Source organism: Macadamia integrifolia, chromosome 2 (genome assembly GCF_013358625.1).
Source record: "Macadamia integrifolia cultivar HAES 741 chromosome 2, SCU_Mint_v3, whole genome shotgun sequence".
Taxonomy (NCBI): domain Eukaryota; kingdom Viridiplantae; phylum Streptophyta; class Magnoliopsida; order Proteales; family Proteaceae; genus Macadamia; species Macadamia integrifolia.
Window position 1 is genome coordinate 41,187,011 of NC_056558.1, and position 16,363 is coordinate 41,203,373.

The 16,363-nt window shown below is 38.8% G+C and overlaps 2 protein-coding genes across 2 annotated transcripts in view; one reads left to right on the forward strand and one right to left on the reverse strand.

Annotated features, from left to right (window-relative positions):
• The window catches only part of LOC122071704, a 21,890-nt gene extending 11,959 nt beyond the window's left edge, over positions 1-9,931 (reverse strand). Inside the window, exons 1-5 of the mRNA XM_042636092.1 lie at positions 9,587-9,931; positions 9,419-9,480; positions 9,279-9,329; positions 9,151-9,177; positions 6,494-6,598 (exon numbers count right to left, since the gene is read on the reverse strand). Coding sequence (XP_042492026.1) covers positions 6,494-6,598; positions 9,151-9,177; positions 9,279-9,329; positions 9,419-9,480; positions 9,587-9,683 — 342 coding nt within the window. The 5' untranslated portion in view covers positions 9,684-9,931. The remainder of the gene's footprint in view (positions 1-6,493; positions 6,599-9,150; positions 9,178-9,278; positions 9,330-9,418; positions 9,481-9,586) is intronic.
• A 1,641-nt stretch (positions 9,932-11,572) lies between these two features.
• LOC122088863 (conserved oligomeric Golgi complex subunit 8) overlaps positions 11,573-16,363 on the forward strand; it is a 7,447-nt gene continuing 2,656 nt past the window's right edge. The window contains exons 1-7 of the mRNA XM_042658220.1: positions 11,573-11,899; positions 11,987-12,139; positions 13,322-13,470; positions 14,701-14,778; positions 14,910-15,003; positions 15,222-15,296; positions 15,514-15,810. Of these exons, the coding sequence (XP_042514154.1) occupies positions 11,780-11,899; positions 11,987-12,139; positions 13,322-13,470; positions 14,701-14,778; positions 14,910-15,003; positions 15,222-15,296; positions 15,514-15,810 (966 nt within the window). The 5' untranslated portion in view covers positions 11,573-11,779. The remainder of the gene's footprint in view (positions 11,900-11,986; positions 12,140-13,321; positions 13,471-14,700; positions 14,779-14,909; positions 15,004-15,221; positions 15,297-15,513; positions 15,811-16,363) is intronic.

Genomic DNA, 16,363 nt, shown 5'->3' on the forward strand with positions numbered 1-16,363 from the left:
AAACAGGAAAAAAAAAAAAAGGAAGAGACGAGTGACAAGAAGGAGGTGGAGAATAGAGAAACAGAAACAGAATTTCAGAGAACAAAGAAGAACAGAAGAAGAAAAAGGAAGAGAAGAAAAGCAGAAAACAGAAGAGAGAGAAACCAAAAACATACCTGGTTTTGGAGTTCCAGCCGCGAGTCACCATCTCCATCGGAGTCGCAACCTCACAGTTGGACATCGAAGACTCCTCCATCGCCAATCGCAGCAGCCATCTTCGTGGGTTGCTGGTTTGCTAATTTCCATCTCCAGAAGGAAACACTTCCCCTTTTGTCGGTAACCCAAATCCCATCCCAGCATTTTTTCTTTTTCTTTCCTTAGTTTTCTTATTTTCCCAATTTGGCCCCCTCTCTTTATTTTTTAATTCCTTTTATCCCATATTTTTTCTTATTTACAATGAGACCCCTGCCCCACACTTGATATCCTTTGTGGTTCAAATTGAAATTTAAGTAATTACAATTCTGCCCTTCCTTGAAAAAAAAACCCTGGCCAATGGATCTCAATCTTTTATTGGATATCCGTCAACAAATGCAATTGATGTGAGAGAAACTCGATGAGGCTCAATGACTTCGCACGGATTTCAAATCCCTAGCACACTCTACCTTCAACCATGTGATCTCAGTCATTGAACGACAGGTAGACGAACCAGAAGATGAATCACCAGTGGTAGAAGATGAGATGGCACCGTTGGAAGTTGAAGATCAACTTGTGGAAAAATTTAAGTCGGTTGATCTCTTCAGTGAATTGATCAATTTTATTTTCCCGAGTCACTACTTCACCAATGAACTTCACGTCGTGGGTGACCTCATACAGGCAAAGATAGATGATGATCGATTGGTATTGATTCTCTCATTCTACAAAACTCGTGGACGAGTTTTTCTCAACTTCGGGGGAGTTGATGTAGATGCACACCCATGGACCGATCCAAACCCATCTGGGTATCCAGACAGAGATGAGGCCGATCCATATTTGGTTACTTGGTCTAGTAGGATTTTAATAAATCTTATTTATTTGGAAATATTATGTAATCTTTTATTTTAAGTAGGATACAAAGGGAGATATTAGTTTCTTAATTTATTTCAGTTTCTTAGATTAAGTTAGTTTCCTATTTAGAGTTGGTTTCCTAGTTTCGTTTTGAACTAGTTTCCTTTTAGGATCTGTTTCAATGTTAGAGTCTTTTATTTGCCTATTTAATATGCTTGTAACCGATGGATTAGTTAGAGAATAGAATGATGAATTGAGTTTTGAGTGTTGAGAGCCTGAGGGTTGTGTGTGTGATTCTTCTTCCCCCCTTCTTTGTGCGATTTCACCCTATCCTAAGCATCTCAGGGAATTCTTCCATCAACCTGATCAATCAATCCACCAATAGAATATGTGAGCAAACACCTTTCATTAATTTTCAGATTATTATTGTTTACCCACCCAACCTTGTCGGGATTTGGATGGGGCTTCGTTTTCAGGCCCAACTTACGAACATCTTCAGCAACAATGTTGGTGCAATTGTCGGGGTCAATCACCATATTACACAAGCTATCATTGCATCGCACCCTGGTCTGAAAAATACTATTACAACGCCAATCATCCTCGGAAATCTTCTGTTCCTGTCATAACCACGCCAAGGTGAGGAGCATGGACGATTAGGCCGTGAAGATGACATGTCCGAATCATGTCAAGGTGGAGAATACGGCCGACTAGGTCATGAAGATGCCATAGATGAAGCACTAGCCTGTATTTTGCTGATTGACTTTTCCTGTGGCGATGACTGTGGTTGAATAGAATTAGGACCTCTAGGAAAAGTATCTGTAAATGACCTCCGATTATATGGGCGTTTCAGACTTTCCTCAACCTGATATGCTACTTGTACGGCATCTTCCACTGTGGGCAGTCGACTAGATGCAAGGACAGCACTAAGTTGAAGGTGCAAACGGTTGCAAAATTGTGCCACCAATACTACTTCATCCCACTCAAAATCAGAACGAATGGCTAAATAATAAAATCTAGTAACATACTCTTCAATGTCAAATTCTCCTGTTTTAACTGTGCAAACCTGAGATGCATACATTGCTTGTAATCAAAAGGCAAGAATCTCCGGTTCATGACTTCATGCATTTCAGCCAAAGTAGTGACTAGACCAATGTCTCGGGTTCGGTTCTATTGTCATTGTTTAACCCACCAGACTCGAGCCGAGCCTTTCAGTTTATCCTCTACAAATAGGATCTTTTGGGCCTCAGTCAACCCATACCATCTGAAGAACATCTTGATGCAGTTGCACGATGGACTTAGGAAAAAAAATATCTTTTGATTTGATTTTCTTTTGTTTTAGAAACAATTTCCTTTGAATTTAGCTAGCTTCTAATTTTAGAATAGTTTCCTTTTCAGTAGTTGCCATTAATTGTTTGATTTTTTCTTTATATTGGATATGTAAACGATGGAGAAGTTTAGTTTTGAGTTTTAGATTTAAAGAATAGAAATTTAATTAAGAGTTTTGGTATGAGAACCATGGCTGCCGATTTCCCCTTCTTCCTCCTCTGAAATTTTCCCATCTCTTCTCTCCCATTCTTTTCTTCCCCTTTATATCTTCTCCTTCTTTTTTTTTAAATTTCTGGTTTTTTCTTCCCTTACCCTGTTATGGGCAACATTACCATACCTGAAAGGAGGCATCACTGCAGCTTTGTCTCCAATTGAGTGACTCTAGAATTTGGGTCGAAGGTAGCCTATACCTAGGCGACTTACCCCTTGGAGTTTCTAATCTTCACGTTTCTTCTGTGGTGAGAAATCAGAACAACAAACAGACTGAACCCTAGCTTTTGCCAGATTCAGTTGCAGGTTTCACTACAGGTCTGATTGGGAGCTTTTGAGACTTGTCGAACTTGGATCTACACTCCTCTTGCTGCTGCGATCCATTCCCTGAAACCTGGGGTCGAGATTTGCTGTCCAAATCCTTCTTGTTCTACCGCCAGCTCCCCTCTCCTAGTACTGGTTCCAGTTTATCGTGGAGAAGAAGATCAGTTTTTAAAATTACATAAAGACCCTTGGCTGGACTTTATTTCAGGTTATACTCCCCTTTCTTTAAAAATTCAGAATAAGCCCTTATATTAAAAGTTTTTTAGTTCTAGAACTACCTAGCTGTCATATAATTATTTCTAAGGCCCTGCTTGTTTATGAAATTACAAGAATACCCTTTAACCATTAAATTTGAGATTTTTAGTCATTCTTGGGGCCCTAAGCGATCTGATTTCAGTCCTTGGAATCCGGATCCACATCATATCTCTAAGCTATGAATCTAGTCAAGGTACAGTTCTGGATTGTTATCCCCATAAAAATCAAGGACATCCAATTTTGCTGCTTTTTTTGCTCCATCATCATATCGACCAGCTCCATATGGTGGTGGAGGTGTATGATGGTGGCGGCGGTGGTAGTGACAGATCCTATAGAGTAGTGTTGGAAGAATCCCCAGACTAGATGGGACTTTCCTCTATCTACTACCACCAATCGATCAATAGAAACTTGCATACTATTCCCATGAGTATTCCACATTCACCCAAAATTCCTAGATAACCTATGCGAGAGAAAAGAAAGGTCCAATTATGACATTTCATATACGAAGGAATTTGGTCAAAGTGACTGCACAAGTGCATAGTACTCGGAATTATGATTCCAACTATATATGGTCCATTAAAATCGGACTGTCGGATCTCCCACAATAGTTCTCAAAAATCACACCTTGAATGCCCAAACCCTGCCCATACGAGTACTCATGCATTGCCTTGAGTGCCCATACCCCACCCATGCGAGCCCCCATGCCTTGCCTTCAGTGCCTAAACCATGCCCATACAAGCCTCGTGCGCATGCGGCCATGCCCCGCATACACAACCAAGCCCCACGTGCATTCAACTAAGCCCCATGTGCTAAGGGTGACAATGGTCGTGAGAGCATCAATTTTTGCATCAGTTTCTCCCTTATAGGAGTTCAGCTGTTGAATTACTTCATTACTGGCTACTATGGTGGAGATAAGCAAGATTACACTCAAATATGATGGCAAAATAGTAAATGGCAGAATGGTAAATAACTTTGTTTTCTTTTTTTTTTTTTTTTTTTGTTCTCTACTGTTGTTGTTTGGCAGCGAGCGATGAAAGGAGGGAAGAGAGAGGTCGCACAACGTGTTTGGGGGTGGGGTTGGGGTTTTGGTTGATTGCTTCAACATCACCTTTTTTTCTTTTTTCCTTTTTGTTGATGGAAGCCTGAGACCGGGGACGAAGGTAGCAGAAGGCTAGGTGGGGGGTTTGCTTAAAGAAAAAGAGGGTTGGATCTCAACAGGTCGATTTTTTTTTTTTTTCCACTTGACAAAAAGCAAGGAGAAGAGAGGGGAAAGGGAAGGAGAGGTTGATGGAGTGAGGAGGGATAGGATCCTTCGGCTCTGATACCAAATTGATGGAGGGCCTTAGGAAAGAAAGGAAAAACCAGAGTAGCAAGGGGGAAGGGTAATGCAGGAGTAGATTACAAGTAACTAACTCCGCAGTTTATAACCCCAAACAATACAAATAGGAATAAGAAACAAAGAAATAATACCATCAAATAAATCCCCAATGATACAATACCCATATAGGAGCAAAACCAGCCCAAAACCGAACCCGATAGGAGAGAGGAAGACCTGTTATAGAGCTGGAGAGAGAGAGGTGCGGCCAGGGCTGTAGGAGTCCGATTGAGTTGCACTCTTGGGTGTAGATAGTCCCTAGGGAGGATACAAAAACCCCCAAAGTTGATAGGATTCTGTCGGCTAGTTGTGAAGTTACAAGCTTTCTTGATTTTCTGACCTAAGAGAGAAAACTGAGAAGAACCTTCAAGAACAGCAGCTGAATGCTTCCAACAGTGACTAGATAAGGATCGTGGGACCCTTATGAGGCCGAGAATACCCTGATTAAAGACCTAGCTGAACAAAGTACAGAAGAGAGAAAGAGAGGAGATCGATCTCTCACCTATTCCCACTAGGATTGCTGATCGGTTCTGATTTCTGGAGACTTTTATCAAAATCTGAACTATACCTCTTGAATGTTACAACAAATAAAATAAAAAAGAAGAATAAAACAGATGGGGGGTTGAGAAGGGTGAAAGAGAATAAAGGAAGTGGCTTATCTCAGCCTGGGCTTCTCACCCACAGCTATCTCAGATGCTCTAAGCATTTAGTTGCAAACTTTCTTTCATAAATGCAAACTTTCTTTTATTCAAATCTCTCCAATAATGGGACATATGCCTCTCTATTTATAGAGGGGAAGTTTACAATCATACTAATATTAGGAGCTAGTTTCCCAATAGGTCTAGACACTCCTACTACAACTAGGAGCTAGTTTCCCAATAGGATTAGACACTCCTACTACAACTAGGAATTCAAAATAAGACTAGGACTTGACTTTATGACTCCAACATGGAGTAGGACTAACTAACTAATACTTCATATAGGACTTTACAACCAACTAATGGCCTAATGGGCCTTTATTGAATTAAATAGAAACTAATTAAACTAATGAATCAAATCTTGTTTTCCTACCTTCTACCCATATTTGACTATTTGAGGCCTATTAAAGTGGCCCATTTCAAAGAAAACCCGTGGGATCAAAGGCCCAACATATACATAACACAACCCAAGGCTTATTTGTAATAAAATAAGCCCAAGTGACTTATCTACATCAAAGGGGGCCACACAGAACACCAATTCAACTAATTCTTATTCAAATAAATTCACTCTGTCCAACGTTGAGTATATATAAGTTTTTAAAGAGAAAATAACAAGACTCCTACTTAGTTGGACTCTAAAATTGAAACATATTCCTACTTCTCTACCTCCTACGTATCCTATCCAAAAACAAACATGAGAAAATAAGAGTCATAATATTAAACTAATCTACTTCCAACCGTTGTTGGACCAAAACCCCGGGTTGGACCGGTTCTTCTTGGCTCTTGGCTTCCACAACTGGTCATGCTGGTCCAATCAGGTAAGTGCAGCCTTATCTGCATCAATGCCTCATAATACTTTGTGTCTAAGCCAACAGTCAATCTCACCTCTTGCCAATCAAAATGGAAATAGAATAAAAACTAAAAGCCAGAGTCCTAAATTTAATATATAGATGACTGTATTCAAAATGGGAGAATGAAACAAGTGATAACACATAATAAGTTAGCATCAAAGAAAAACCCATGCAGAAAATTGTGGGGGGAAGTATCTCTGCATATTCTTTCTTTATCCTCCAGTATAAAAATTATTGTCGCTTCCTGGTCATACAAATGAATAGATCCACTTAACCTGACGGCCGATGCTCATGTTAGATTAATAATGCAAAATATCTAAATGGTCAAATGGAGCGCAGACTAAATAACATAAATTTAGGAGAATTCTTCCAAACAATTCTCATCTTGTCAATGGAACACAAAGGAAACATATTTTTGAGAAAATGCATACCTTCACCAAGTCAATGGCTCGTGGTGAGAAATCACAAGCATGAACAAAAATATCTGAGTATGTCGCAAGCAGAGGAAAGACAGTGTTTCCAGCACCACAGCCAACCTGCTTAATTAAAATAGTGATTGAGCAGCAATAGCTAGTAAATTAACAATGAAGCATTATAAGGCCAGATAGAAAGAATATGGAAAAATTACAACTTCTGTAGTAGTAGCAGAACACATACATGGACATGTATGTAGAGAATGGAGGATAGAAATACATTCAAACGAATTCAGTTTAATGACCATATACAACAGAACCAGCTTCTATGAGAAAACAGCAAGGAGATATTAACCATCTCCAAGCCAGATTCAATGAACAATTTATTTACTGCATATGAAATACCATCACTAAAGTAGACATCTTCACAAATTAACTATAAAATGGTCCCGTGCTATATACAACAACAACAACTAAGCCTTATTCCAACTAAATGGGGTCGGCTACAAGGACCCTTGTCCTCCAATCAGCTCTATTCGATGTCATACCTGATACAAGGCCTAAGTTATGCATGTCTTTCCTCGCCATTATCCTAAGGTCATTTTAGGTTTGCCCCTGGCTCTTTTAGTTCCTTCAATTTGAATCAATCACTCCTCCATTGGAGCATCCGAAGTCCTCCATTGAACATGGTCATGCCACCTCAAACCACTTTCTCGTAGCTTATCATGTATCAGAGCTACTCGCAAATCAGCTCTAGCATGATCATTCCTTACTTTATCTTTCTAAGTTTTGCCACTCATTCATCACAACATCCTCACCTCCGCTACATTAAATTTATCTATATGATGCTTCTTAACTGCCCGAAATTCAACATCATAAATCATAGTCAATCGTATGAATTTTCTTTTAAGTTTTAAAGGAATACGTAATCACACCACACTCCAAACGCACCTCTCCACTTCATCCATCCTATTTTAATTCTCTATATATAAAACATCCTCTATATCACCTTCTGTATTTAAAGAAAATAATTATAATTTATTGTTGCATTATTAACCATAGACACTCTTCACAATGGATGAATATTGCTAAACTCGAAGCACTAAGCCTCACCCCAACTACTAGGGGTCGGCTTTGCAAATTCTCTCCTGCTATCCTATTTTTCGTAAATCCATACCTGCATCAACTCATAAGTATTCGAGTTTTTAATCAACAGTTCAAGCCAATTCATCTTTGGCGCTTTCTTGTCCATTCACACCTCCATCTAGCACCATATCATTTCTTGCTAAAGCATCCATCAACCTTCATTGCACATGTCCAAACCATCTTGAGCTATTTTCTCATCTAATCACTTATCCATGCTACTCAAAAATTCCCTAGAATGTATTCATTCCTAATCAATTCATCTTACTTTTTCAACTCATGCTAGCAAAATCCTCATCTCGGTTATACACTTAATACTAATGCCAGTTATACAAATGTTAGTTCTTTATTAACGAAGATTCTGATCTACATAGCACTGATGGTCCTAAAGCCATTTTATAAACCCTTTAATCTTTACATAATGTGTTGATCATACGATACAATAGAAGCTCCTCTCAGCATAATCTTCCCCAGTCTAAAGCAACATCCCCCTTAGTCACTCCCTCCTTATTACTTACATATAAGATAAAGAAAATGGTCACTCTAAAGTATCCATTGATTATCAATTCTAGCCACTCTTCAACTATACACCTATTTCACTAAAATCACAATCTAATCTGTTTTAGTCTAGGTTCATCTTAAAACCTTTGATTACCAAAGCGTCCCTCCATACGTCTAACTTTCCATTTAACTCTTTTTTGGTTAGGTATTTAAAACAATATCTTCAGCAAACAGCATACACCATGGTAGGGGTGTCAAAAAAGCCCCGTCAACCCGAACCAGCCCTAGCCCACCCTGAGCCCGAACAGGGTTTGGGCTGAGATTTCAACCCATAGCGTGGGTTAGGGTTGAGATTTTCAGGACTGAGGCTGGGTTAGGTTGGGCCTGGGTTGAGGTCTCAACCCAGTCCAACCCAACCATATTTATTAAGTATATAATCATATAAATATGCTACTAATTATTAATGAGTACTTATAGAAAGAGGTCTTTCGTTTTCCACAATCTGTACATATACGAAAACTTTGGTCTTTGACCTCTGCAATGCATCAAGATCAAGCAACCAAGTAACAGATAGTATTGGGTTGGACTGGATCGGTTTAAACCCAGCCCAATCAGGGTTCATTAGGGCTGGGTTGGGTTGGGCTAAACCCGTTAGGGTTGGGCCTGGGCTGAGATATCCCAGCCCGACCTAGGGTTGGGCTGGGCTTGGGTTGAGTTGAGTTAAGATAACTTAGGATTGGGCTGGGTTTTGACACCCCTACACCATGGGATTTCATCCTGTATGTCTCTAGTCAACTCAACCATGACAAAAAATGAAGAGATATAGCTAGTATAGACCAACTATGATTGGAAGACCTGTTATTTTTCCTCCAAATGGTTCTAAAAACTAGTAATGGTTCGATTGTACCATAAAGGAGCATGTTAGTGGTCAGTTTACAATTTAAATCCAACAATTGGCCAGATATTTGGAGAAATTAAAAGAAGCAAAAATAATGAGTTCATCTCATGAATAGTGTAATGGACTAAGTTACCTCTAAAACAACCTTTCTTCCATCTCCCTGAAAATCCAGAATATTCACAACCGTTAACGAAGCCCATACAACTAGAAAAAAAAAAAAAAAAAAAAAGAAGAAGAGAGAATTTCGTCTTAAGAACTCACGTGAAAGTAGCAACCCCATTCCTTATCTAGGTAGTGCCGATCCTTGAAGAACTGATGAAAACACAAAATCCCTTAATTAGCAGCAAACTTAATGAGTTGTAATAGTAACTTCGGGTTGAAATGAGGGAAAAGGAACTCACTCTGTCTTGATGTCGCTTGTAGAAGACATCCCAATACTTCTTGGAATCTCTCTCATATTTCTCTGCCCATGATTCATGTGCATAGAAGGATGAGACTCAACTGTGTGAACTGAAATCGAGAACGGAAGGAGAGTATGATAGTAGAGAGAAGAATTTTTAAGTTGCTACCTCGCCAGAAAGGGGAGACCCCGGTGCCAGACGTTGGGTAAATCTGCACCTTTGCTGATTGCTGTTGCTCGGCCACTTCTTCCCCGCCCGACGCCATTATCGTATTAAGGTTTCTCTTCAGTTCTTCGGAGACGGGGAAAAAAATGCCTGCACACACAGGCACAGCCCCACAGCCGCACAGCCACACGGCACTCCAGAGTCTTTTTCCCAATCACAGAGTCGATGATTAAAAAAACTTACTCGGGATCGAATTGATCCGCCGATATTGATCGGAATCGGTCTCAAAAACCCTAGAATGGACTCCGACACAACGAAAACGGGAACTTGTGGATTCCAATCTGATACAACGGTCGAAATATCCCCACGCATATTTGGCGGTTCAAATAATATTTTTATAGGAAAATGTTTTTTCGTGGGGAACTGTAGCCTACGGTCAGAGGGTGAAATGACCAATCCACCCCCTGCACACGAACGAACACCTTACCTAAAAGAAACATTTTTTTCATTTTATTTATTTATTTGGGGTGAGATAGTAATTTCATCTCTCCTTGTATTTGGTGTAGAGGTCACACTACCTTCTAAACTTTATTTAAAATAATAAAAGAACATTGTTTGCTTGCATGTGCTAATGCTAGACACAGGTGGGCACGAAAAGACAATGTTACCCTAAATGCCTCTATACAACCTCCCATTGGTCTACACACTAGTACAATGGTTGTGCAAACATACATGATTCTCTTGCCCCAATTTTAAAATAGAAAAATAAGTCAGAAAAGCAATGTGCCCTACACACATACATAAAATGAGTGAAATGATCACCTCACCCTTGGGGAAAAGTGAAAACTCCACCTTGTCGATGCTTCCGCATGTACTCCTATTATCATGTGTGCGTTGTCTTTGAAGGGTTCTTCTCCCTCCAATATTATTTATTGGATGAAAAAAAATGGAATGAAAAACTTATAATTATTTACCACAAACTATCATAAATAAAAGTGTTTTATTAGATAATGTGAGAAACTTAAATTAAATACATTTGACACCCCAATTTTTTTTACTCACGCCACTCTCTTCCAAGGCCTTTCCAATGCCAGATTAGGACTTCGTGTACTATTAATTCAAAAGTTCGTATTGTGTCAATTTACTTTTTTTCCAATTTCTTTTCTCTTTATTTTCCATAGAATATCATCCCATTTTCATTTTCTCATTTTCAGATCAATTTTCATCTAAAAAAAAAAAACTTATCCAATCATTTCCTTCCTGATTCAATTCTACTCAATCCACAACATGTGAGACTCACTCTCACGAGTTTCCTAGCCCTTTTCACCTTATAACTAAATAGGACCTTGAAAAATATAATAAAGAATAATGAAAACAATAGTAGAGTGTAATGGAATCTTATATAGCAGCACCATATTGGATCATGGATTTGTTTGTTTATGGGGGTTTCAATGAGGTGGAATTTAAGAGGTGGAAGAATTATACTTATTTTTCCAAAAGCATGGTAAAGTCATGTGTTTGAATATAATGGGGTGGAAAATACTCTAGATAATATTAGGAGATGAGCATTCCTATCTGCTGATGTGACTTTCACTCCATTACTTTCCAAAGTCCTACCAAATTGGTGGGACTTTGTTGGGTGGGAAGTCATTGCGACTAATGATTATCTTTCTTCATTCTTATGTTCTCTTTCTCCCACACTGTGTGCTAACCAAACACTGTTGGGGTGGGAAAGTTCAACTTTCCTCCAACTTTACTTTCCCTGCTTTTAACCCTACCAACATGTGGGACTCAGTAATCAGGCATTTCCACCCCAAACCTCCCTCTAAACAAACGGGGCCTGACAGTCGGAACTAACCGATATGTGGATAGGCCGATATAGTGGAATATGACATCGGTGCTAGCGTACCCTCTCCCGGCAGCTGGGAAAATTTGCCCAAATTTTATTTACTCAGCATTTTCGCTACAGTTGGAAAAAGAAAACCCGATGTTGTGTACAGACTTTGGATCTGAAAAACGTTTCCCAAACCAAAGGGATGACCCGCCATTCCTGATACCAATTCCTTCCGGATTCCAGTCACTTCTCGTCCTGTCCGCATTCTCAATCGTCATTCTCTCCGTTTGCATTGATCTACTTCGATCTGTGTCTCAGTGAAATTCGAGCCTTGTTTGAGGCTCGAATCATCGAAGATATCCATGGAATCTGATAATCCAGAAGAGGCAACGATGGTTGCAGGCCTTCTTCCCCTGGATTCCGTCTCTCAGCAACCATACGTTTCGGAACTCCTATCGTTCACTCTTGATCGCCTCCACAAGGTATTTCTCCTTTAACAGTTGTTCATGTTTCGTTGATTTCTCTGGAAAGCTACATATTGTATGAGATCGTGTTTATACTTATTTCAGGAACCGGAGCTTCTTCGTGTGGATGCCGAGCGTATTCGGCGGCAAATGCAAGAGGTGGCGGTTGGGAATTACCGTGCGTTCATTGCCGCTGCTGATGCGTTGCTCTCAATTAGAGAGGAGGTCACGGCAGTTGACAAACATCTTGAATTGCTGGTATTTTCTTTGATTCACTCGTTTCCTTGTTTTAACTTGTTATGAGATAATATAACTGCGTCTTATCCACAATTGGTGCAATTCGCTTTGACAATTATACTTTCATAACTTCCTTTCTTCCCACTGCTATTGAATTGTCATAACCTTCGGTGGACAAGCTCGGTTTGGGTGGAGGCATGCTGTCGCCTGACCCGAGTAGCAAAAGGGATTCATGTTCACAGCTTCCAACTATCACCTTCAACACATATTGAATAAAGTGCTAGAGATGGTTCTAGGATACATCAACCATTCTAGATCTATATTACAACAGTTCTGATTTTTCTGCAGACTAGTTACTCCAGTATATTTACAAAATATTTAGCCTCTGATGGAATAACATGACTCATAGTTTGAATTGAAACTCATTATGGATAGCTTGATCATTGCCAGAGGAAAAAAAAAACATTTGCTCTCTTATTTATAAGCTTCCATTTTAGCATGCTACTGCCTTGTTTTCAAATAAATAAAACAGGCAGCTGCGCAATCCATGTGTCTTATACATAGAGAATGCATATGCTAGATGTGTATCTTCAGCTGGGTATGTTATCAGAACAGAATGATGAATTATCTACAGATGCGTCTTCTTGAACTTAGGGGTAGCACCAATAGGTCCGTAGATTAGCGAAAGTTGAATAAAATGGTTTTGTCATGTGTGGTAAAGAGGAAGGACTTGAACTGGCTGTTTATGGTGCAAGTGGAATTCTCTAAAAAGACAAAAGATCAAAAGGATGGCGACAAGGTTGTGAGAAGAGACTGCTACATAAGATTTTTAACTGAAGTTATGGCTTTAGAAAAATTGGAACTGCAGCCTCCTTAACAAAGTAGTCGGGATTAGGATTTGTGGAATCGAGCTGTGTATTAGTGACAATTGCAGCCTCCTTAACTCTTCATGTTATTTGGGGATCTTATGTTTTTTTTTTTTTTCCCTGACCTTATGAGCAAGCCTCGTCTATCAACAGTTACTGATATGTTAGCTATTTAGTATTTACGGGTTGTTTGCTTATAAATTGGAACCCAGCCTCTTCTGATTTTTATACATTTATTCATATGATTGTGTATACTCTGTTTTCCTAATATGATATCATCCATTCTCATCTAACAGACTTAGGAAACTGAGTTTTCTTTGTTATCCATTTTTTGCAGATAACTGATATCCCAAAGCTTACATCAGGTTGCACCGAGTTCATTGACTCTGCACAGCATATTTTGGAGATGAGAAAGATGAATCAAACATTGCTAGCCAATCATAGTACTTTGCTTGACTTGCTTGAAATTCCCCAGCTTATGGACACGTATGTGTTTGATTAATTAGCTTTTATCATTTCTTAACTCAATAATTGGCCAATATGTTATGGGTCCCACTGTAGGCCTTAGATTTTGTAATCTTTACAGGGTTCTCTTTGTTGCTCTTCTGGAATGAATAAAGTTCTTGGAGATTAATGATCAATATTAACATGTGAATGATAGTGCCATAGTGGCCGCTGTTCCAGTATGTGCCCAAAAGTTAAATCTTATATGGTAAACCTTGGATGCTTGGATAGGCTTATATGGATTCACTGACAGGTACATATTATGTGCTATAAATAAAAGCTAAGGAAAATAAAGATTTCCAAGAGTTGGAAAGTTGATTATCGATATTTGTTCATTTTTGGTTTCCAGTGATGGAAAAACCATTATCATCAAAGGAATGTGCTCATAACCTTCATAAACAAAGTAATAATGTAATAATGCATTATGCTAAAAGGATATGGATGTACTGGTTGGGTGTTGTACAAACCATGAGTTGGTATTTTATGACAATTGGGTGTATGTGCTCATAACCTTCATAAACAAAGTAATAATGTAATAATGCATTATGCTAAAAGGATATGGATGTACTGGTTGGGTGTTGTACAAACCATGAGTTGGTATTTTATGACAATTGGGTGTATGTGCTCATAACCTTCATAAACAAAGTAATAATGTAATAATGCATTATGCTAAAAGGATATGGATGTACTGGTTGGGTGTTGTACAAACCATGAGTTGGTATTTTATGACAATTGGGTGTGTAAACATTGCACAAAACTCCTCATGGTATTTTATGACAATTGGGTGTGTAAACATTGCACAAAACTCAATCTCCAAAAAGAAAAAAAGGGATAAATTTGGAGGATAAAAAAAGATGCCTCTATGATGTCGTTGTCCTGTCGCATCTGACATGGGTACTTTGCTAAAATAAAATAAAAATTATGACCTCCTGGTTACTTAGAATCAATTAATGGTTCAGTAAGAAACAGGAAAATTTTGTCCTACATTATCATCACTACAGCATTCCTCAGTGACTTTTTGGGTGAGGACTTGAATAGTGCACCTTTTGGGTCATTGAGTGATTGGTTTTTTGATATCACAGTAACTTAGTGATCTTTTTTCTTTTTTTTTTTGTTGGAGGAAAATTTTGTTTCTCCAATTTCTCTATGACACTGCATATTTTTCTTTAGGATCATTGCTTAGAAACGCCTCCAATGTCCTTCTTCCCACAGATGTGTAAGGAATGGAAATTATGATGAAGCTCTCGACTTAGAAGCCTTTGTTTGCAAACTGTCAACAATGCATCCAAAGTGAGTTTCACTTTATCTTTTTATTTATTTATTTTGAACTAAGACTTGTTATGGATTTAAACCTTATTATAGTAGCTAACGATGGCTTCTTTTCATCTTGTTTTCTGTATTTTCTCCTCCCGCTTTGTTAGGATACCTGTCATTCAAGCATTAGCAGCAGAAGTTAGACAGACAACCCAATCTCTCCTTTCCCAGCTTCTCCAAAAACTTAGATCAAATATTGAGGTACCTTTGGCAGCCTTGGAAAAAAAAAAATATGTAGATGTGAGAAAACTACTTTCTATTTCCTATTCCAAAATGGATTTCTCAAAAGTTGCCTAAATGGGGTGGACATTTTCTCCAGAAGAGTCCATTGTTCTGGATATGTTTAGCTCTGGCAAAATATCATTCATTGGTAAACTGAGTCGGAAATTTTTTAATTTACTGAATCATTATACTTGCAGTTGCCGGAATGTCTTCGTATTATTGGGTATTTACGGCGTATAGGAGTCTTCAGTGAGTCGGAACTGCGCCTTCAGGTATGGTTTGTGTGGGTTTGCTACACATTTTTGCTTTGCCTGTTTTGGTTTCTGAGTTTGTAATTCTGACTGGCTATACAAGACAGTCAAATTACTCAAAGTTAGCTGATGATGATGATATCTGATGTTCCTCGTGCTGAAAAAATTCTTACGTAACTCTGAGAATGTCCTTTTTTTTCTTCTTTCTGTCTGACTAGATCCTTTGCATTGAGAACAGTTTTTGAGATGCAGAGAAGCATGGCTTGCTGGAATTCTTGATGACCTGGACCAGAGGAATGTTTATGAGTACTTGAAAGGAATGGTGAATTGTCATCGTACCCATCTCCTAAATGCAGTTAATCAATACAGAGCTTTATTTTCTGATGATAAATCAGAAAGTGAAGAAAACTATGATGGCGGGCTTCTTTATAGTTGGGCTATGCATCAAATTACCTCACATCTTAAGACTTTAAAGACCATGTTGCCCAAGATTCCTGATGGTGGATCTTTATCAAACATACTGGACCAGTGTATGGTGAGAATGTCTCCTTTTTTTTTCTTTTTTTTTTGGTAGAAGGTGAGAATGTCTCCTTTGAAGGCTTATTTGTGTAGCTTAATGTTTGCTTCAGCATTTGCTTCTTTATGCCATGTAGGATTTTTTCTTGTGGAATGATTTATGAAAACGTGAACTCATGGTTCACCCGACTATGTGATCACTTTGTTGCATGTATTATCCTTCACTGTGTACGCAATCTGGAGACCCTAGTTATTAAACCTGTAGTAAGTCATTGACTGCTCTGGGTACCCATGTTCCAGACTGAATGATTTGACCATTAGTTCATATGGGTCAACCCATCTTTTGTGTAATTATTTAGAAAAAACACAAGCCTGGGTTTCTTAGAGAATGTGACAGTAATTAAGAAAGATGGGTAAGTTGCACTATTGCAAATGTTGGTCACAGGTTCAAAACTTGGAAACAGCCTCTTCTGCGAAGCAGGGGGTAAGGCTGCGTACACTTGCCCCTCCCAGACCCTGCAGTAGCAGGAGCCTCGTGCACTGGGTTGCTCTTTTTTTTTTTTTGGGGGGGG